We start from the raw sequence: 22,868 nt of genomic DNA, 5'->3' as shown, positions 1-22,868 counted from the left end.
CAGTTATATGCAGTATTAATGCAACCTTCTGTCTGAGTTTTCACTCTAAGCTTATTTCTTTGAGCCTGCATGAAAGTTGTGCCACAAGAGCTTTGAAGGAACAAGACACTGTCTTTCTTGGGCTATAGAGCACCCTTTGAAATATGCTACTTCTGACAGCAGCCCATAGCTTGTAGTTTATATGACCTTGGATGATGAGGTCTACATATTATTTAAATTTTTTGCACAAATAAATCCAAAGTCACAAAAGGCAATAGGCAAGCTCATTATGACTGAGGATGAGAATGATGATGGTTATGTTGTTGTTGTTGATGAGACCACTGGTGAAGCAGAGGTTTCAAGTACTGTCAAACTCTGTAATGTTTTTTCACATATTGATGGCACAATTGCTTCATCGGAATAACAAGCAACGAGTCACTTGTTAATTAACTGTACTATAGCCTAGAAAACATACTTTCTTCATTTACCTGACAGGAATCAATTCCACCTTCATCATATCCGGCACATATCATATTTTCAGTAATATTGTACTCTGCCATCAGTTGCTGGCATTTCTCATAAGTTATAAGAGGGACCTCTGCTTCTTGTAATATACTTGCAGGCGAACCTGTCTCAAAACCAGAAACACGTGCATTTAATCAGCTTCAATACAGAACAGGTTCTCCAAGCAACATTTTCATTCCTTCTAACGTTACTCATTTTCATTAGGTAGCACTGTAGGTGGCTTAAACGTCTCATGTTACCAGGCTATTAATCCAGTGAAGTCTATCCAAGTACTGTATGTGTAGAAATCTGATCAGTGCTATCTATGGATGTCTAGTAATTATTCATGTATTCTGAACAATAGAAACTAGAATACTTGTTTCTGGTAATAGGGTAGGTGCCATTCATTATAGTTGTTGCAGGACAGAATGTTACTCCTGGTATTTTGAACGGCAAATGCATAATTTTAAAAATTAGGAATATTTAACTACAGTGGTGCCTCGCTTAACGAGTGCACCGTATAGCGATGTTTCCGTATAGCGATCCCTTTTTCGGGATCGCTATACGGAAACATACCCGATCTTCGCAATGGGGAAAACCCGCATTGCGAAGATCGGGTATTGCGGCAGCCATTTTGGAGCCACCGAACAGCTGATCGGCAGTTCCAAAATGGCCGCCGGAAGCCTGGAAATGGCTGCCGGCAGCCGTTTTTGCGCCCTGCCCTCGCTTAGCGAAGGCGCGAAAATGGCTGCCGGCACCTGGAATCCTCGCTGAACGGGTAAGTAACAAAGGTATTGGAACGCATTAAACAAAGTTTAATGCGTTTCAATACGTTTCCCCTACCCGCTTAGTGATGATTCCGCATAGCGAGGGTTAATCCGGAACGGATTAACCCTCGCTATACGGGGCACCACTGTATTTGGGAAACCTAATTGTTTCTTCAGAAAATACTGGGTTTCTTGCAGAATTCATTATATTCAAAATGGCCATAAATTAAGGATGGGCAGCGTGACAACAGATCCCATAGTCTTAGCACTGATCATGTAGTCTGGGGCTGAATAGTTGTAGGGTTTAACATCTGGAGAGTCAAAGGTTCATTAACCCTGTCATAGAGAATGTCCTTCTTCCACTTGCTTTTCTACTTAGGACAGGACAGGCAACCTGCAGCCACATCTCCCATGATGTCTTAAAGACTAATGGCATGTGTGCAATCGGTCACCTGGTTTGAGGCAGATATGGGAACTGTTTACTTTTTGCATTCTAGCTCTTTGAATCCCATAGCCAGCATGGCCACCAGCTGTAGTCCAAAAACCCAAGCCTAAGGGAACATATGGTTAAGCAGGGCAAGTTTGTATCTGGACAATACTTCAGGGGCTGCTCTTGATGAACCTTGTGTTCCATCATGATGCAAAGATGGGATGTAAATGGAATCATTAAACAAAAATGAGCTCTTAGAAGCAATCACACCATGAGGGTAAAATACAAAATTTAGTTGGAGCATAAGATTAGTGTTTCCTGAAAATTTGGTACAATGTACTGGGGAAGAAATCACCTTTATGCTTCCTTGCTGTCATTGAAGACAAAGCTATCTTACAAGTTACACATGTATCATAGCTGTGTAATAAATGTCACAGTTTGTCAATATGCCTCCATACAGTTATGCACATTCTGTAGGCATCCTTCAGTCTCGAAATAGACAAAATATATGTCTGTAGGGTTGTATATAATGAACATCTTTCTGAGGTCAGAAACACACAGTCTATGATCTAGTGACAACAAAGATAGCCAAGTTTCTCTCGAAGTATATAAACAACTACGAGTGTTACAATACCTTAAGAAAAAGCATATTTATCACAGAACAAACTTTTGTAGAGCTGCCTATCTGTTTACAATTTCTTATTGTCTGCACCCACGTACATGTCTTCCAACTGAGCATAACCATCAGACATCTGATAAAGTGGGCTTTATCCATGAAAACATATGCCACAATAAATCTGATTTTTTTTAAAAGTACATGAAGATTTTGTTTTACAGTGGTGCCTCGCTTAACGAGTGCCTCGTTTAGCGATGAATTCGCATAACGATGTGTTTTTTAAGAAAATAACATGCACCGTATAACGATGTTTCCTATAGGTGATTTTCGCTTAGCGAAGTTTGGGACCATGCTTCGCATAACGAATGCGATTTTAGGTCCCCTGCTTCACTTAATGATGTTTCTTTTTTCAATTTAAAAAGTGTCTTAGAAGGGTCAAAAACGGTTCTAAATGCTTGGATTCGTTAGAGGACCCCCTAAGCCGTGTGCAAACCTGATTTGGCTTTGATCTGACTTTTCGTTAATTTATGGTGAATTTTTTCTTTTTGGCCCGTAGGAACCAAAGGACCTGTCAAAATCTGACAGCTCCATGCTTTCCTATGGGGGAGAAAACAATTCACCATAAATTAACGAAAGGTCAGATCAAAGCCAAATCAGGTTTGCACATGACTTAGGAGGTCCTCTAACGAACCCAAGCATTTAGAACAGCTGCCGAGTCTTCGTTAATTTATTGTGAATTTTTTCTTCCCCCATAGGAAACAATGGAGCTGTCAGATTTTGACAGCTGTCAAAAGTCGGGGGGAAAAAAATTCACCATAAATTAACGAAAAGTCAGATCAAAGCCAAATTAACTTTTGCATCCGTTTTAGAGGGTGCAGAAGCTAATCCAGGCATTTAAAACCATTTTTGACCCTTTTATGACACACTTAAATTTGCAAAAATTGACTTCGCAAAGCCATTGCAATGTATTGAGTCAGCTTCAATATATTCCAATGGAGGAAACATTGTATCGTTTAACGATGTTTCCTATGGGTTTTTTCGCTTAAGGACGGCAATCCGTGCCTATTGGAAGGGATTAACCGGTTTCCAATGCATTCCTATGAGAAATGGTGTTTCACATAAGGATGTTTCACATAACGTTTTTTTTTTTTGAACCAATTAAAATCGTTATGTGAGGCACCACTGTACTTTATTTTGCAATTGCTGATTTATTGCTATGTCTACAGCGTACAGAAAAGTCTTCCACTTTATATACCAACTTGATGAACTTGGAAATATCAATGAGAAGCACAGTACTTTGTAGTTGTACCACTCTGTACTTCGATCCAAGCTATCTTGCACTGAATGCATCAGGAAAATATAAAAATACTGTATGAAGAGAAAGAAAGCTCCTATGACTTCATTAGGAAGTATAATGACACACCTTGATTTGTGGTTCTTCCCCATCCAGCGATTGAGCAATTAGTTCCTGGCAAAAATGATTTGTTTTCTTCTGGGAGGCAAATGGGCTGAATGTAATCTGTAAAATAAAATAAAATAAATTTCAGATCTGGAGTCTACTAGATTTTAGCATTACTGAGGCAGGTCTATAGTAGCAAGCACAGAAAGTGTCAAATTTTGAGGCCTTGCATTTTACAGTATTGGAAACATGCAATATTTCAATTTTGCAAAGTTCTTTCAGACTTATACATAAATCAGTGCATATCAGAAATGAATCACTATAGAAGAAGACGGTCCTACCTGTGTAATTTACTCTGAATTGGAGATGCATCAAAGCGATGTCACTGTCCTTTGTTCTCTTATTGTAATGGGGATTTATGATAATTTGATCAATTTCCCGAATTATTATTTGTGGATATGACAGATTCAGATTAGTGTGCAAGCCGAGATATGCTTTCCACTGAGATGGCTTCATATTCCTCCTGAGGATTAGAATAAATATTCTGAAGCCAAATCACCTATGATTACATAACAAACCTGAGTAATTTGTGATCTATAATTCTATCACTGCTTACCTTCCATGCTATATTGCCACTTACGCACACATATTCTTTTCAATGGGCCTGTGCTTCCAGTGGACTGTACCCTATGTGCTTCTTATATTAATTCTTAAAATAGGTGGGGAATGCTGATAAATTTTCAACATCAATATTGCAGTCTTGTCCCAGGTAAAATTGGAGAGATGCATCACACTTAACATATTATTCATTTCTCAGAAAAATGGGAAGGTAATGAGTACACAGTAACTTCATATTGATCAGTGCTTGCAAGTGTGAGACCCCAGATGTTCTCTGACTACAACTCCAAGAAACCCTGGTTAGCAGAGCCAATGGGCAGGGCTTCTGAGCTTCTGCTTCCCTCTCCACGTTTTAGTATTGGGACTATACTTATTGGTCAACCATATTTTGTGCCAATTTCTTATGGTTGGATCAAATGGAATCTTTGAATGTTTCAAGATTACTTCAGATAAAACGAGATACAAAAAAGAATACATATCTCTTCTGATTAAACAGTTTTCCTCCCACAATGGCATTTCTTTAGTAACACATGCCTCAAGAACAATCAGGCCATTTCCATATTCACCTTCCCATATTCAGTCACAAATGAAAGACATTAAATGAAAGATACATAGGTGAAAAACAGACTTCCTTCATCACTTGAGGGGTGGCGTCTTCTAAAAGACATGTAATCCTATTTGAGTCCTAGAGACATTTTAGGATCTTATATCCTACAACTGAACAAGTTACATAATAACTCTTCCACCTGATATATTTAATTTTGGGACACAAACATGATCCCTCTGCCCACATACTGATAGACAAAAGAGTATAACCCCCAAAGAGCAGATATATCCAATGTGATGCCTTTATTTTTCAAGTCATAGTTCTCCCTTCGCCATGGATCACTATAACAGCAGCCAAAGAGATACATGATGCATCAAACTGTTCGGGATACTGGCATTAAAATTAAGTAGTTTTTCAGATGAATTTAGATAATTCAAGATAATAAAAGATATGCTGGGAGTTTATGGACTGCTCAACCACTCTGTTAGCCAGAGCACTTGTGCTTCAGCTAAATTATTGCGTCTCACTTATTGTGGCTCATGGAACTGGGCAGTGAGCTGTCAGCAGTGAAATGAGCACATTAGTGACATATCTGCACCATATCAGATACATGATCCCACTTCAATAGATCATTGTTTGGAGAAGAGAAGGGCAAGAAAACCAACCATATCTGTCAGAAGGGCAAGAGGAGCCAAACTCAAACACATGAATGTGAGCCTACATATTACTAGGGATTTTTAAAAAAGAAGACTTGGGAACAGTCAAAGTTTGCTATACTGTATTTTATATATAGTGAAATATCACTGTAATTACACAAATGCTAATTGTTGTTGAAGCAGACTAACAGAAATAACGTGGCTTATTTTTCTCCACATCGATTGAGGAATGGTTGTTAAGCTGTAGAATCTACTTTTATAAGACATTAGGTCATTCTTTAATCACACTACTGACAACACATTGGATGAGTAATGCAGATACAGTACTAAATTGATTCTAGGGAAAATGGGAACACTTAGCTTGGTACAGTATATTTAATGCACATAACTTTACATTAATTACACTGTTTACTTACATCTTGTACTGTAACAGATGAAGTATGAGGCTACAACCAAATTGAGGAATCCAGGTTGGATTCCATTTTTACTAGTGAAGAGTTTCGAATATATTCAGTATATTATGAGAAATAAGTTCACATTTTTGTCTTATGTAGAAGGCTCTGGTGATGTATCACAGGATAAATGCTGATTCAAACAAACAAAGTCAATGATTCTTTCTTCAGTAATGTTTCTTTTATCTGTACAAGGTAATGTTTATTTAATATACTACTACTACTACTACTACTACTACTACTACTACTACTACTACTACTACTAATACTAATACTAATACTAATACTAATACTAATAATAATACTAATAATAATAATAATAATAATAATAATAAAACACAAAATGTACATTTCTGTACTGAGACTTTTGTGTATATATATTGAGCCATGATCTCTAAGTTTGTAAAACTCTTGTTCATCACCCTAAAACTATATCGCCTTATTCTGCACAGAACATTTTGCAAGGAACTGTGGAATGTAAGTAGCTGCTGCAAGAACTGAGCATTCTCTGCATTTTTTTCCATAAATGCTGCATCTCAGACTTCTAGCTCTGCCTCAGCAGATGTAGAAATACGTTTAGCTGCAAATGCATGCAGTAAATAACTTCAAATTCCTCTAAGTATAGGAACTTAATTGGTTCTTAACTGATTAATGGAAAAAGGACTGAGCAGAATAGATCTCCATGTACTAAAATGAACAAAGGGATACTTCTAGTTTGGAGGGTCAGCTCTGCACAAAATTTTGGCTTGATTTGTGTGTGTGTGTGTGTGTGTGTGTGTGTGTGTGTGTGTGTGTGTGTGTGTGTGTGTGTGTGTGTGTGTGTGTGTGTGTGTGTGTGTGTGAGAGAGAGAGAGAGAGAGAGAGAGAGAGAGAGAGAGAGAGAGAGAGAGAGAAAGAGAGAGAGAGAGAGAGACCAGGTTCAAAATGATGATCTTCCTCAGATAAAGCTCTCCATATGTGTCCCTGGTAACCAAAAATAGTTCCTACGACTGCATTCATTCCAAGATTGTCAGTCTTTCACACTGTCCTCTTTACTCAGAGCAAGGTATTAGAGGAAGGTAAACTGTACTGCCAGTACTTTGCCATGATACTGAAAAATGCTTTCAAAATCTCATAAATTTCAAAATACCATTGTTGCAAAGCAGTGACAGAGGTGTCCTTCATAGCCACCTCAGTAATCCCTTGCTCTGAAGAAAAATCACTGGTGTACTAAACAACAACAAAAACAACGAGATATAGTATTACAATATAGGAGTGTATGACTATGTTAAAAAAAGACAAACCAACCAAATTTACCTCTAGAAGCTACTAAAGACTCATACTATTCTATAGTCAAACTATCATCTGAATTGCTTGTTGTAGGTTTTTTGGGCTGTTTGGATGTGTTCTGGCCCATAAAACCTACAACAACCATCGGATCCTGGCCGCGAAAGCCTTCAAGAATACATCATCTGAATTACATTGATACAGGTTAATCTTTAGTAACAAAGATGGGCCACTTGGATGCCCTGTTGAAACTGGCTTTCCATGTCACCACAAAGTATGGCAGGGCAAAGAGAGGAGTAAAGACTATTTGCGGGGTCCATGGTACTGTATATCACAAGTCTGACTGCAGTGGAGTAAAATCTGACAATATCCCGATTTTATAGCTTTGTGTGGAAAGATAGGCCAGCAATGACAGAAACAAAAATGTTCAAGTAAAATGTGTTAACATTTGTCAAGATGGCAAACAGGGCTTATAAACAGAATGTCAGAAAGAGCAATGATTACCCATAGACACAGTGGGCAGCAGAGACCAGCCATTCATTGTTGACAAGAGAAGCTCCACACGTTGGTCTGGAGTTAAAATATAATGAGACCACCCATGGCCAAGCCCCTTCCTGAGCATCAGAGCCACCAACAATTTTTGCTGTGTGTTTTTGAGTAATCCATCTTTCTCCACATGCTATGGGAAAAAGAAAAAAAAGTTAGAATTTTTAACCATATCATTTTGAATGGCTCAGAATTAAATATGCTTGTCTTCCTCAGTGCTGGAGTCTGGATGGCAGCTGTTAATTAAATTAATATAATGTATAATTTTGTTTGTTGTACAGTATTTAGAAAGCTGTTTAATGTTTTTGCCCAGTTTACTTATGGGTATGTGTTATTCTCTAGCACCAATTATAATCTCTATGACCAATAACCACAATCATTTTTTGAGTGCAGTAAATGTGCAGATGTCAAAAGAAACATCTTTGATAAAATGCCTCTAACAGCAAAACGTCTTTTTCAGGGAGACTCCATATAGTATGAGGCTGAATGGCTTTGAATGGTAGTACTGGAATAATGTTATTTTATTATTTTACGTGAGCTGCCGCTGTATTCTAATTTAAGCCAAGAAGTTTACCTTCTGTTACACTGCTGTCATTCCTGTTTTACTTTACTTTATTTAGATGTATACCCCACCCCTCTAGACAAAGTCTACAATGGGTTCAGAGAAAAACATACTGTATGTGGGCATGACATCTGATTGGAACTGTGGTCTCTCAGAAACTTACCTTTATTCTTGCATTGCAGATGCATCACCAAATTATCAACACATTGTGCCCTAGAACGAGAACATAGTATTATATTTCTTGTGTTCTTAGAGCAGGGATGGAGATCATTGACCACTGCATTCCCCTGAGGGCAAACCATGAGGGCTGCACGCTGAAGTTAGCTATGAAGACAACTAAATATGTACTTTGTTTAGCCCCAGTTGTTTCGCTATGCATTTTCTCTCTCTCTGTTTTCAACTGTTTCTCTTTCTGATGCCTGTTTCTCTCTCCCTCTTTCTCCATGCCTAACAGGTTACCAGGAGAAGGAAATGTAATGTCTGCCAGAAGTAGAGCTTCAAAATTATTATTATTATTATTATTATTATTATTATTATTATTATTAGTATTAGTATTAGTAGTAGTAGTAGTAGTAGTAGTAGTAGTACTAGTGTTATTGTTATTGTTGTTGTTGATGATGATGATGATGATGATGATGATGATGATGATGATGATGATGATAATAATAATAATAATAATAATAATAATAATAATAATAATAATAATAATAATAATAATAATAATAATAATAATAATAATAATGGAATGCACCATCTGGATTTTTTGGACTTCAGCTCCCAGAATTCTATGAATGCCACCTGAAAGACCCACACATACAGACATCTAAATATAACTCACCTGGAGAAAGGCCTAGCTGAAAGATTTCATGGCCTAGCATTATGGCCTAGCTTCCTGTTAAAAAAAGAAGCTGTCCCAGTGCTAACTGGTAGTTGAAGTCGGAAAAATCTGAATGGCACACACCGAGTCATAAATCTCCCGGAGCAGGCTATTGGCTATGCTGGATTCTGAACATTGCAGTTGAAAACAGTCATTTTCCCAAGCTTTGGTCAAAGGTTTGAACTGATCATTGCAAAGGGTTTTTGAAAGCATGCTAAGAGCCACAAGAAATTAGACTGCTTAAGATTGTGAGGAATTTTATTCAAACAGATCTCTGTACCTGTTGGAACACTATTACTGCTGCTCACTGAATTCACCCCACAATTTATTAAAACTACGCAAGTATTTTTAAATGACTGCATAAACTTGACTTGGCAGGACAATCTACACAAACAAAACAAAACAAAGCCATTCCAAACTTTGTACCTCACTAACCATGAACCTCACAGAAAATATGCATTTTGTTTGCTCAGTATTTTTATGCCCAACTCTTTATCAAGTAATAAAATACTTTTATCCTCTCATGTGTTTACACAAGCATTTGCCACTAGAGATCAGTGTGACCAAAGATTTTAAAATGTTCATTTGTTCGAAAGCAGTACGTACATCCTTAGATATAACCATTCTGTCAGGTCTATCTCAGCATTGTTCAAATGCTTTAAAAACAGATGATCAAGGAACAAAGAACATAGATTCCAAAGCAGGAAGAGACTACAGACCAAAATTACTCTAGCGTTTCTTTGCTCCAGTGATTTGAACACGCTTGCAATTCATCTGCGCTCTAGAGTTTGTATTCATTCGAAGATGCAACACAGACCAGTGTGGTATTATAATACATGGATAAACATTGTCGGTTAAACATAACAGATATGGATACAATGAGAAATTGAGCATTAGGTCTGCACAATTTGCTATTTCTTTCTTATCTGATGGCGTACTCCTTTAAAAAAAAATCCTCACATTTATAAAGATACAGAACTCTGAATGCAGTTCATGCCCTTTCTGTTCATACAGGTGCCTTTCTGATGTTGTATTTATTTATTTATTTATTTATTTATTTATTTATTTATTTATTTATTTATTTATTTATTTATTTATTTATTAAATTTATACCCCGCCCCTCTAGACCATGTCTACTCGGGGCGGCTTACAACATAAAATAAATCAATATAAAAATATATAATCATATAAATACAATTGCAATACTGTATTAAGACAATTAATTTAAGAAAGGAGTACCAAGATGGGATAGAATAAGAAAAAAAGAAGAGAGAGAGAGAGAGAGAGAGAGAGAGAGAGAGAGAGAGAGAGAGAGACTTAGCTGACTGGAGGGAAGGCCTGCTTAAATAGCCAAGTTTTTAACTGGCTTTTAAAAGCACCCAGTGAGGATGCCAGCCAAATTTCTGTCGGAAGGGCATTCCACAGCTGAGGGGCCACCGCCGAGAATGCCCGGTTTCTAGTTTTTTCCTTCTGAGCCTCTCTCGGCGTCAGACCCCTCAGCCGTACCTGCTGGCGATGACGGGTGATTCGGGTAGATCTGGGTGGAAGAAGATGATCTGCCAAATATTGAGGTCCCAAACCATTTAGGGCTTTATAAGTGATCATTAGCACTTTGAAGTCGACGCGGAAATGGACGGGCAACCAGTGCAGAGCAGCCAGAGTGGGGGAGATGTGTTGGTGTTTTCTCACCCCACTAAGCAGCCTGGCTGCCGCATTCTGGACCATCTGAAGTTTCCGCATCAACCTTGAAGGCAGCCCCGCGTAGAGTGCGTTACAATGGTCTAATCTCGAGATTACGAGTGCATGTACTAGAGTAGTGAGGCCCCCCTGATCAAGATACAGACGCAGCTGGGCAATCCACCATAGATGAAAATAGGCAGAGCGGACCACGGAAGCCACCTGGGTTTCCATGGTAAGCGCCGGGTCCAGATGGACCCCCAAGCTGCCGACCTCATTCTTTGCGGCAAGGGTCGTCCCCCCGAAAGAAAGGGAGTTACCTATACCGCTGACGGAAGGACCACCCACCCTCAGGACCTCCGTCTTGTCCGGGTTCAGCCTCAACCCATTCGACTGTATCCATTCCAGTACAGTCTCCAGGCAGCCCTGAAGGGACAGAACGGCATCCACTGAGGTAGATGAAAAGGAGATGTAGAGCTGTGTGTCATCAGCATACTGGTGACATGAAGCTCCACACCCCCTGATGACCCCTCCCAGCGGCCTCATGTAGATGTTAAACAGCATTGGAGAGATGATCAACCCCTGTGGAACCCCACAATTGAGGATCCACGGGGTTGAAACCCTCTCTCCAAGCTGTACTCTCTGGGGCCGGTCCTCCAAGAAGGAACGGAGCCAAGCAAGCGCTAGGTCACCTATTCCTAACTCAGAGAGCCTCCCCAGGAGGATACCGTGGTCAATGGTATCAAAGGCCGCTGAGATGTCAAGGAGGACCAGCAGGGACACTTTGCCCCCATCTGCCTCCCTCAACAGGTCATCCATCAGTGAGACCAGTGCCGTTTCAGTACCATAGTGCGGCCTGAAGCCTGACTGGAATGGGTCCAGAGCATTGGTTTCGTCCAAAAGTGCCTGGAGCTGATCTGCCACCACCCTCTCAACCACCTTGCTAAGGAAAGAAACATTGGTGACGGGCCTATAATTTCCAATGTCGTCCGTCACCAAATTTGGTTTCTTCCTAATGGGCCTAATGAGTGTCTCCTTGAGGGCAAGGAGAACCTTGCCCTCCTGGAGAGACCCATTAATTATTGCAGTGGCCCATTCTGTTGTTACAGGCCTGGCTGCTTTGATTAGCCAGGCCGGGCAGGGGTCGAAAGAAGAGGTGCAGACCCGACAGCGATCAAGCTTTGGTTTACGCTGACTGAAAGTCTAGTCAAGGATTCTAAGTCTTCACACATGAAAACACACAGTATCTTTTTCATAGAGAGAGTTTTCTTTATATTTTTAGCATAGATCTGAATCTATGCTGGCCACTTGAGCTGAACACCTCATAATGAGGAAAAGTTGTTCTGATTAATCCTCCTATCTAGTGTTTTGTTTTCCATGGGAGGTAGAGTTCTACCAAAATTCTCCCATGTAATATAAGGATTGCTGTAGTTTGATGCCAAACTGAGAGATGTGAGAAAAACAAAACCCCTTACCGTTGGTGAGATTCTTGGTAAGACTGGTCACCTCAACATGAGGGCTTCTAAGATTTTCCTCCATGACCTTAACAAATCTTCCTTTCAGAGGAAGACCACCATATTTTTTGGCAGTTTTGCCCCAATAGTATTTACCAGAATTTGTGCAAAACATACTTTGTGGAAGCCCACATGCTTGTAACAAAAGTGGTGGCTCGTTCCCTTCCCTAAGCAAGCACAAAATAAGAAGCTGATTGATCACAAAGGAATAAACAATACATCTTGTGTTACTAGATTTGCTAGTTCATGCAAAAACAACAACAACAACTAACAGCTATCACATGTTTCCCTTTTGTGCATTTTGTGGCAATATGCAAAGAGCAGACTTGAAAATAAATAAAATCTCTGTGCTACTGACTTTCTAAAATATTTGTTTCAGGGGTTTTTCTATGTGATATATTTTAGAAAGTGAGGATGAACCCAGTCTGAATCTGCATCAATTGCCAAATTGTATAGGAGTGGCACTCTACTTGTGGTATGCACATGCAACAATTCTTGTTAACACAAGGACTTAAAAGAAGTGCCAGTGTGAAGGGAAAAAAACTCATTGATAGGGCCCACCTTGGTACTTCCAGTGTACACATAGGGTCTCTATATGATTATAGATATGGTAAAAGAATGACTTGGGAATACTCATGCACAAGACATAAATCTGCCATATACACCTAGAACATGTGAAATGATTTAATTTTTTAGACAAGGAGTCAACCTGGGTTTGAATCCTCATTCAGCCATGGAAACACTGGGGGGATGGGGGAGTGAGGGTGGAGCAGGTAAGACTACTCCTTAAATATCTTCTTCCCTTGGAAGTTTTGTTCTGATGGGACAGCACAGCACATACAAAAAGGTATTGCAATATTTTTGCTTTTCTTTTTGTTTTTGCTGTTGCTAAAAGAGACCAAGATGGCTGCCTCTCTGAAAAGTTGTAATTCTGGATTTTATTTCATAAAATGTATGTGTTGAATTTATATCCTGTTTTTTTCATTGGTATGCCTGGGACAATGTAAACCAACCAAATTTACATAAAGAAAATACAAGAGCAGTGCAAATCAGTATAAACAAGGAATTTGAGAGTCAGCTGCTTCATTTTGTTTCTGCTAATGATTATGTCATACATAATATGAAGCAGTTGCAGCAATGATGCCAAATGGAGCAGAGCAAAGCAAAACAAAGCAAAGCAAAGTGTGCTGCTTAGGGACTGCACCACAGTGCTTAAAGCACTCGCTGAACAATTTAATTATACAGGCTACACATTGCCTCCTTCCCTTAGTTGGGTACTCAGAAGGATGGAAGGCTGAAACAACCTTGAGCCAGGTATCTGAACCTGTTGGGATTGAACTCAGGTCATGAGCAGAAGCTGGACTGCAGTACTGCAGTTTAACCACTGCACCATGAGGCTTCTTGTGCCATGAGGCTCCACAACTCGTCCTTTTTCCTTCCGCCATCCCACTAGTGGCACTTGGTATTATCTTTCCTAATATGATGCCATATGAAATATAGGGATATTTTCTTCCCTTAATGACATGCGTCAACCTAACTATGATATTTGATTAGGCTTGTTTATGGAGCCGGCCACAAGCGGTTGGCAGGTTCTCAACAAGAGCACAGCTTTAGCTCTCCATCAATTTCCTCATCAATATTGAATACTTACATTGGTGTTAGTATTAAGCTGTTGTTGACAGCTTTTGTAACTTCTACAAAAGGACCAGTCCCATTAAACAAGATGGGAGATGAATTATTCAGATCTCTGCAAGAGAAAATACTGTTTGAAATGCAATGTTTCAAATCATCGTCATCATAATCATCAATACATCTTCAGAATACAATTCATACAACACAAATATTATGCAGAAATGTGGTGTGTAAATAATCCTAGAATCTTAGATCTGGAAGGGATCTATGGATCACAGAGTCTAGCCCCTGTCAAACTCCCATACTGTGCCTCTGCAGCCACTTACCTAAACCACTGAACTATTCAGCACTTTGGACCATGAATAATAGTGAATAAAATGCAGAACAGCGCCTGCATTCGACCCACAGTCTTAACCCAGAAACCTGACTTGTAAGTAACTTAATCCAAGAATGGAGAGTTCACATATTACTCAAGTTGCTATATATGATTCCTCCTTCAGCCAAGGGATTTCGGCCTGTTTTAAAGCAAAGTGGATAATTTTCCATGAAAGCAGAAAGTGCCAACAAACTCCCTTCTAATTCATAAATACAGGGATATTTTAGCTGGGGGACAAAGAAAGCTTATGTCTAACTTTCAGGACCTTGGTTTTGCCTGCTAAGACTTAGGCAAAATCTAATTTAGTCATCCTCCCTGGAAGTTCAAACATGATTTCCTGTTGTGTATTGCAGAAGCAATTCTCAGTAGGCTTCTTGCTTCACATTGAGCTGAAATATTGAAGAAATGAAAATATAGTCCAAATATCAGCAGATTCCAGATCATAAGTTGTAATAAATTGCACAGAAGTCAATGGGCAATTGGTAAATACCTGCAGGCTTAAAATATAGACAGCTAAAGCAAGTATGGACATAACAGTGGTGAATAATCCAAAGCAGGAAGATGAGCTAAATGACCTAAAAGGTCTCTTCTATCTCCAATTGCCTAGACTGTATTACTGACTTTACTCTTGCTACGCTACTGGAGTTCTTGGAAGCAACAGGATCTACACAGAGGACCAAGGGAGGCTGGAGGAGTCTAGTGGAACACAGAGCAATCATTGATACAAGAATGCAATGTAGTCATCTCATTCCCCAACTTTTCAAGCAACAGGGGTGGTAGAGACTGTTGATTAACTGCGTAACACTGTGCTAAAATCAGCCTTACTCTTTTTCTTCTAAAACTACCAGTTTAACAAACTGTTCTTCAAGCTATTGTCATGAGGGATGATGCGGAGCACTCAGACAGCCCTTCTGATTTATTTTTTCATGTCATTGTGGGAAGACCAGACATTTCCAGTTTGATCAGCAGGTAGCCTTTATCGTTAAGAAAAGGGTAGGCAGAAAGCAAATTTCCCATAAATCTCAACCAAAAAAGTGCACACGTTGAAAGTATGTCTATTTTAAAAGATGTTGCTTCTCCTCTGTTTGGTTTCTTCCCTCTGGCAAAAAACAGAGCAAAGCTAAAGTAGAACACTTGTAAATTTGGAGGGTTGCAGTGAAAGAGGTAGAATGAGTTTCAACTTAAAAGCTTATGGCATCACTAGAAAAAAAAAAGATTACAATATCATTAAAGCCACATGACATTCTTTGTTAACATGAGGGGTTGTTGCTTATACCTATATGGATTGCTGTTTCTGCTGCTCATCATCATCATGGGTAGGATGATGGGTAGGTTAAAATTCACGGCTGATGGCAGCACCAGCCTTTATATGTGTGGAGTTGCACAACATGATTCCAGCCATTGTGTCTTCAGGAAAGTGTTCCAGTAGAGAAATGAGAAGACAATGTAATTTCCATCTTATGCCTGAAGAAGTGGATTTGCCCACGAAAACTCACATTTAAGTATAACAGTCTTTGAGGAGCCACAAGGTTTTTGTCTGTTTTTAATTTTATTATTATTTTCTTTCCATTTTGTCTGATATGCTTGCACAGATTAACATGATTAACTCTTCTAAAAATATAATTTAAAGGTAGTCTTCCTCTAAGACAAACTCTTTCAGTTGGCCACTGGATAATTACATTAAAATGTTGCTCTGAAGTACAATATATACTTTATATAGCTCTGAAATGAAACATTTTAACCAGTTAAACTTACCATATACACTGACCGTAAGCCTATGACCCAGATATTCTACTTTATGTATCTGAAAAAGTGGATTATAATCCACAACAGCTGATGATACTGGGGGGAAAAAGAAGGCTAGCCTTAAAGGTGCAACAATACGTTTGTTTCAGTTTTGTGTTTTTTAAACGATCTTACTTACCCGAGTCCTAACCAGTGGCAAATTCTGCTTGAGGATTCCATAGGCCAGTCATCTCCACATGCTGTATGCCATTCATTCTCAACCTTGAACTGGACCAACCCACTGAGGCCATGAGAACCATTGACCAAGCGCACTGTGAACAAAATATATAATCAGAAGTATGATATTGACAGTACAGTATAGACTATGGATTATTTTTTTAGGAATTTATACTGGCTCAACTGATATTCTCTCTCTTTTCTCTTGAGTTTAGAAAGCCACTCTAAGCCAACCACTGCATTCAAAATGATTTTTAAATCACTATTTTTAATAATGATTCCAGTTTTTGCTCACTTTAGTGGTTGATGTGGCTTCCAGTACGCCCTGGGGATGGAAAATTGACCCCTGGACCTGAAGCTGCCCACCTCTAATGTAAAAACATCCAGGTATGTATACTATCTTTTGATCAATATGTAAATATGAACTAAGTCTGGCATAGTTGTACATTTCTGACACTAGTACACAGCAGAGCAAAGGGGCCAGAGGTATTTAAGTGGATGAAGTAGCATACTCATGGATCCCTCATATTAAATCTGACATTCATACATCACGGTTAGAAGGGGGGGGGAGAGAAAACTCAGAAAGATGAGGGGGGCATGCTTTTTATCTCAGAAATAAATGTTCCTTGTCTTTCCCACTGCAAAATGATAGGTGAAATGATCAAAATCATGGGCATGCAGTTCCATTAATTTCAGATTCAGGGAACAGCAAGTGTGGAAGCTGAGAGATGTACAAAATAGTAGAGAAATGCAAGGTCCCTATATTGACACTTTAAGAATGAATGAAAGGTGACTTTGCCCATTTCCCTTTTAAAGTGTCACCCTTATTCCCTTCCTGGTGACTGCCTTAGGAAGCAGATGAGGCATCTCTCTCTTGCTGGTTGGAAAAAAAAAAGGGAAAATAGAAAATAAAACAGATTGCCCAGTTTTGCATACTACTGCTGGTGCCAGTCTCTGCTGTCTGCACCATTCAGTCTATAGCATGGTCTTACCATCTGTGTTTCTTGATTTGCAGTTTAGAATGAACTGGAAATGCACAAATACTATCAAAAAGCCTAGACAAAGGTTAAGATAGGTGTTTCACCAAAACAGTATAACACTGTTTGGCCCAAAATGCCTTCCCTTCAGTCTACAAATAAGGTTAGTAGGCTTCTCTGCCTATCTCTACCTCCAACCACAAGGTTCCTGAAACAAAACACATTTATGTAGAGTTTGATCAATAAGAAAGGTGCCTCACTCTGTCAGATCAAGTATTAGCACACAAAACACTTGCCTTGATTCACTTTTTCAACCTCCAGTGAAAATGACTGCAAAATATGCTCAGTTAAATAATAATAATAATAATAATAATAATAATAATAATAATAATAATAATAATAATAATAATAATAATAATAATAATAATAATAATAATAATAATAATAATAATGTTCCTATCCTCATGTAGAAAGCCATTTAGCTTCCGTTTCAATAATCAGAAAAAAGAAAACCTTTTCCCTGTCTACTGAATAGAACTGAATAAGAAATACGAGGAAATGTACTTTGCCTCCAGACATTTATACCAGTAACTGTGAAGTCCAAAATACGTGCAACAGATGTCTAAGGATTTCACTACAAACAGCTTTGATTTATTTAACATAAGCCAAGTCTCCAAACCTAAACATCCACACACAGAAACAATTGTGTTGGACAGCTCTTTGTCTGTAAGAGCAGTTTCATTAAAAAAAAATCCACCAGATCCTGGCATCACTTTAATAGCAGTTATGCATATAAATTGTTGCACTGAGACTATTATTTCTGGTTTATTTGAAACAGAGCTATGTATGGAACCTATAATTTTGGAAATAACTACCTCCACAGATGGTGCTGTGACAACAGCTGTCATTGTTGTTAAAGTAACCCCCATATGTGTTTGTGAAACAGTTGAAATGCTGCTCCTGGCAGCTGTTTTATGATCCTGTCAGACACTTTTATCAGGCTTACACTTGATCCTGAACTCATTTCCTTTAAAATAGCTTTAAGAATTTAGTCCCAAGCATACTTCTTGAGCAAACACTGCCATGGGTAAGTAGGAATTGGCACAGCCAGGAACTCCATAGGCCCCTTGTGTATAGAATGAATATGTTCTGTTCAGTGTATTAGTCTTCACCCCTCAACAGTTTCTTCTTTGATTCCAGTGGAAACAAAGTGTTCTCAAGAAAATCAGAAGCCAACTAGGGAATGAGGAAGACATTTGTTTGGTTTACAATTCAATGTGAACACTTCCAGAAAAATACACAAACCAGAATACAATTATCCTTTGGCATTTCGCTTCTTTCAATGTTGCTATACAGTACTCCAGATTTTTTTAAAGTCTATCTTGTGGGAAAATATCAAGACATATGAAAGGGAAATGCCTTATGCAAAAGGAATACGTTGGGTTAATATATTCCTGAAAATGCATATTACCTACTCTCCATAGGTTCAGAAAGAAAATGTACTATGAAAATGCACATTTCTTGTGTGTAGTCTTTAGCCTCCGTGCTCAAATCACAGATTGATGCAGGAATGAAACAAAGTTTCTTTGACAAGTTTGAAAGTCTGTAGTTAAACAGACAGATTCATCCAACCTTAGTACATTCCCTTGCCCCTCAGGCTTTGTTCAGCGATCAGTTGCACAATCTAGATCGGGGCATAAAGATTCTGATATCAGTACAGCAGGAGCTTCGGTTTAGAGCTTCTGCATGCTTTAAATTCAATGCAGTAGTATAGCATTTCGAAACTTGACCTAGATCAAGGCTAAAGAACTTATTCCCTTTCCCCCAACACTGTCTTACTCAAGCTAACTTACTTCATTGGGACAGTATGATAGGAGTTTATCAACATCTGGACAGCCAGAGGTTTAGAAGCTCAGATACAGATTCCCAGCCTCTATAAGAATGTGTGAAATTTGGGATCCTCAGCAGAGACTGTTGTATACCCCACTGCCTCAAGAGGCCAGCTCGATGAGTATGTAGGCCAGGACTTGCTTTATAGCAGATGCTGTGGAACTCCTTCTTATGGTAAGTCATCCGGGCTCCATCCATCGGGGCTGCCAAATCTGTATTATTCTTATGCAATTTGTTTATAAAACTGACCTTTAAAATTGCTTTTATTGTACTTTTAAATAACTCTTCTAAGAAAGAAAGAGATCAAGTTTCTGCAGCTACTGTGGCAAGTTGTTATATGCTGTCAAGTTGCCCTTGACTTATGGTGACCCCCATGAATGAGCAATCATAGAATAATAGCATAATTAAATTGGAAGGGGCCTATAAGGCCACCGAGTCTAACCCTCTGCTGAGTGCAGGAATACAAATCAAAGGGTGTCTGCCAGGTGGTTGTCTAAATTTATCCTGAATGCCTCCAGTGTTGGAGCACTCACCACCTCTCAAGGCAATTGGTTCCATTGCTGCATTGCTCTAACAGTTAGGAAGTTTTTCCTGATATGCAACTGAAATCTGGCTTCCTGTAACTTGAGCTCATTGTTGTGTGTCCTGCACTCTGTGATGATCGATAACAGACCCTGCCACCCTTCCTATGAATGACAGACTCTCAAGTATTTGAAAAGGGCTATGATATCAGCCCTAAATCAAATGGAGATGGGATAGTTTCTATGGTTTCAGATACCATAAAAGCCTATTGCTGGTCAGTCACTATAGAGCAAAACAGCCAGCAATTGCATCCTCGTTAGTTCTAGTCATCACATTTGGAGGCTGGCATGATAACTTTGTTTGAGCCTGTCACCAAACTTTCAGAAGGGAATGGATACAGACTTGTTCCCTGGCAATATAAGCAGTGATTTCTGCATACATTGAAGAAGGAAGGGGAAAGGGTTTCTTAGTTCTTCCCATGTTCTTATTTTCTTTTCTGAGGGAAAATGGAGGTGGGGCTGATAGATGTTAGCCTAATCCATAGATAAACAAGGACTGCCATATTATTCTTTGGCTTCCCCAAGCTTGTGTGAGAGAGGTCTATGAGAGGAGTCTATTGTAGTTGACAACTGATGTGAATGGGTTGATTGACAAAAGAATGCTGTATGAGTAAGAGGCAAGACTGTTATGGCCATCCGCAAGTACAGAAAAATTCCTTTATAGAATCTTATTTTCACAGGCTGTTTTCTCCAGCCCAAAGGGTCAGAGTGTATATAAGAGTGGGTGAGGGAGTGGTGAGGAGAGGGATAGATACAGTTAGTCTTAGATAGTTTTGGATATAGGATGGGAAGTTAGGATTAGGTTTGAGGTATAACCTCTGTTTATATGACAGATGTTTAGAATATTTAGGGCAGATATTATTGTAACTGTATGCTATTTTAAAAAGGCATCTTTTCAAAGGTTTTTGTTTTAAAAGACTGGCAGCATTACCTGAAGGTTCACCTTTCAACAAATGTCTTTAATAAATGCATTTCTCAGAGTGAGCTGGAAATAGCTTCACAAAAGCATAGTAATTTAGTGGTCACTCCTGTTGTCACAACAGAATAGCAGGATTGCCAGATTACATCCTAAGACTGGGAGTAGGGTAGAAGAAGGGCCCCAGGTGTCCAAAGTATACAGAGACAAGGGTGTCAAAGAGGACACTGGGTGTCTGATTGAATAATTAGGGGGCTGAATCTGAAGAGATTCTAGTAGTCTTGCCCAGATAGGAGAGCCTTGGGGTTGCCACAGTCAGCAAGGGAAACAGGAATTTTATGTATGTGGATTGTTTCATCATTTACTATTATTAGTTTTGTCTGTCATGTAACATCTGACCTATAGTGACCTAACAGGATTTTCAAGGTACTATAAGTAAGATGTTTAAGGAGTGGTTTTGAGTTCCCAAGGCCAAGAGAGAATTGAAACCAGAACTCCTGACTCGGCATAGTTTGCCACTCTGTCCAATATACCACTCTTTCTTCATTGTCTCTTTTGCTTATACAGAAATGCTGCAAGTATTAGAAGGAAGTAGCTTGTGTTTTGTTAATAGAATTTTTTTTTACCACAGTCTGTTTCATCAGAATTATCATTACAGTGTTGTGTTTGGTCACAAAGGTAAACCACTGGTATGCATTCTCCACTTCCACACTGATAAAAACTGGGTGCACAGGGATCTGGGGAATGAGAGAAAAGCAACATATAGGTCATAATAGACTAATATATTTAAATTATTATTCTGGATTATTAATCCTATTATCCCATCTATACAAATCAATTATTCCTAATTTGATTTTTATAACATAACAGAGAAATTTTATAATAATCCCTGGTTATCTGCTACCGTCCCATCTGTAAAGTCATTCATACTGTTTGATAGGACTGCAAGTAATTTCATCTGATAAGGACTTGGGAATTTTAAGCTGTTCTATAGTTAATGGTGCACTCATATGAAAATATACTAGGTTACTGAGGGTCAAAAGCACATTAGCTAGCTCTAGTATTATTAAGGTTCCCACATCTCAAAGTCACAAGGGGTTCTGTGGTCTCCAGGTAGAGAGAGACAAGATCTCTGAGTGTGTGTTGCTAGAAGAGGAGAACGCTTTATATTTATATGTGTGGTGTCTTTAAAGGCTGTGGACCCTTGTTCATCCATACCCAGCTAGTGCATAGGGCTCATTGGCTTAGCAAAAAGATGTCTATGTCTTGCTTGCTTCCTTTCTCATCCTTGTCTGTCCTGCCTCTGTGATGTCACAAGGACCACCTCTATAATATCAGAAGGACCCTCTCCTGTGCCATCATAAGCACCCACTCCCTGGTTTCAAATGTGCCACTGAAATCTCAGAAATGGAATTCTGTCAAGCTGGCAACAGCTGGCAAGTAGTCTGAATGTTACTTCTGTGTGGCTGAAATCTAGTAGTGTAACTCATGCCACATAATGCTGATGATGTCATCAGTGATAGGTATTTTTGAAAATTAACAATTTCTAATCCCCACTCCCAGGTTTTCTTGGGATCCCTTTAATAATGGGAAACCATTAGGAGTTATGAGATGGGCAGAAGTTGTTAATTTCTGAAAATTGCTGCCATCAGGTTGATTTTACCAGAAATGGTGATTTTCAGAAAAGCTTCTCCTCCAAAAGGCCCTGCAGACCCCAACCACTTGTCCACAATGAAAGAAATGTTTTGGATGTGGGAAATGTTTTATTTATGAAAAAATGCTATGTCTAATGACATCATGAGCCTTACATGCTGACTGAAGGGGATTTTAGCCAGCAATTCCTTCTTTTTCTGGAAGTCCATGATTTCCTAGAAGCCCATGAAGAAATAATGGCGATGATCTATAAGCTTTCCCTGTCATATTATCCTCCCATTGAAAGGACAGAATGATACAGTACTGCAGATGCAGTGGCAAGAGTTTCAGGAGGAAAGCAACAGGAGGGTGAAGTGTCTCCTGCCACTTCTCTGAGACAAAGACCCCCCCTCCCCCCTTTTAAGGCTGCCATGGTGCACATTACTGGCTGTTGCACCAATTCAACAGGTTTATTGAAAATGAGAGTGAAAT

General features: G+C 39.1%; 1 protein-coding gene across 1 annotated transcript in view; it reads right to left on the bottom strand.

The window, feature by feature from the left end:
• TMPRSS15 (transmembrane serine protease 15) overlaps nt 1-22,868 on the bottom strand; it is a 70,554-nt gene that overhangs the window by 6,435 nt on the left and 41,251 nt on the right. The window contains exons 18-25 of the mRNA XM_078390275.1: nt 21,371-21,481; nt 16,343-16,475; nt 14,062-14,157; nt 8,506-8,555; nt 7,739-7,913; nt 4,037-4,218; nt 3,718-3,815; nt 468-611 (exon numbers count right to left, since the gene is read on the bottom strand). Of these exons, the coding sequence (XP_078246401.1) occupies nt 468-611; nt 3,718-3,815; nt 4,037-4,218; nt 7,739-7,913; nt 8,506-8,555; nt 14,062-14,157; nt 16,343-16,475; nt 21,371-21,481 (989 nt within the window). The remainder of the gene's footprint in view (nt 1-467; nt 612-3,717; nt 3,816-4,036; nt 4,219-7,738; nt 7,914-8,505; nt 8,556-14,061; nt 14,158-16,342; nt 16,476-21,370; nt 21,482-22,868) is intronic.

Source organism: Pogona vitticeps, chromosome 3 (genome assembly GCF_051106095.1).
Source record: "Pogona vitticeps strain Pit_001003342236 chromosome 3, PviZW2.1, whole genome shotgun sequence".
Taxonomy (NCBI): Eukaryota; Metazoa; Chordata; class Lepidosauria; order Squamata; family Agamidae; genus Pogona; species Pogona vitticeps.
Note: the sequence above shows the minus strand (reverse complement) of the source record. Positions and strands in the feature narration are given on the sequence as shown.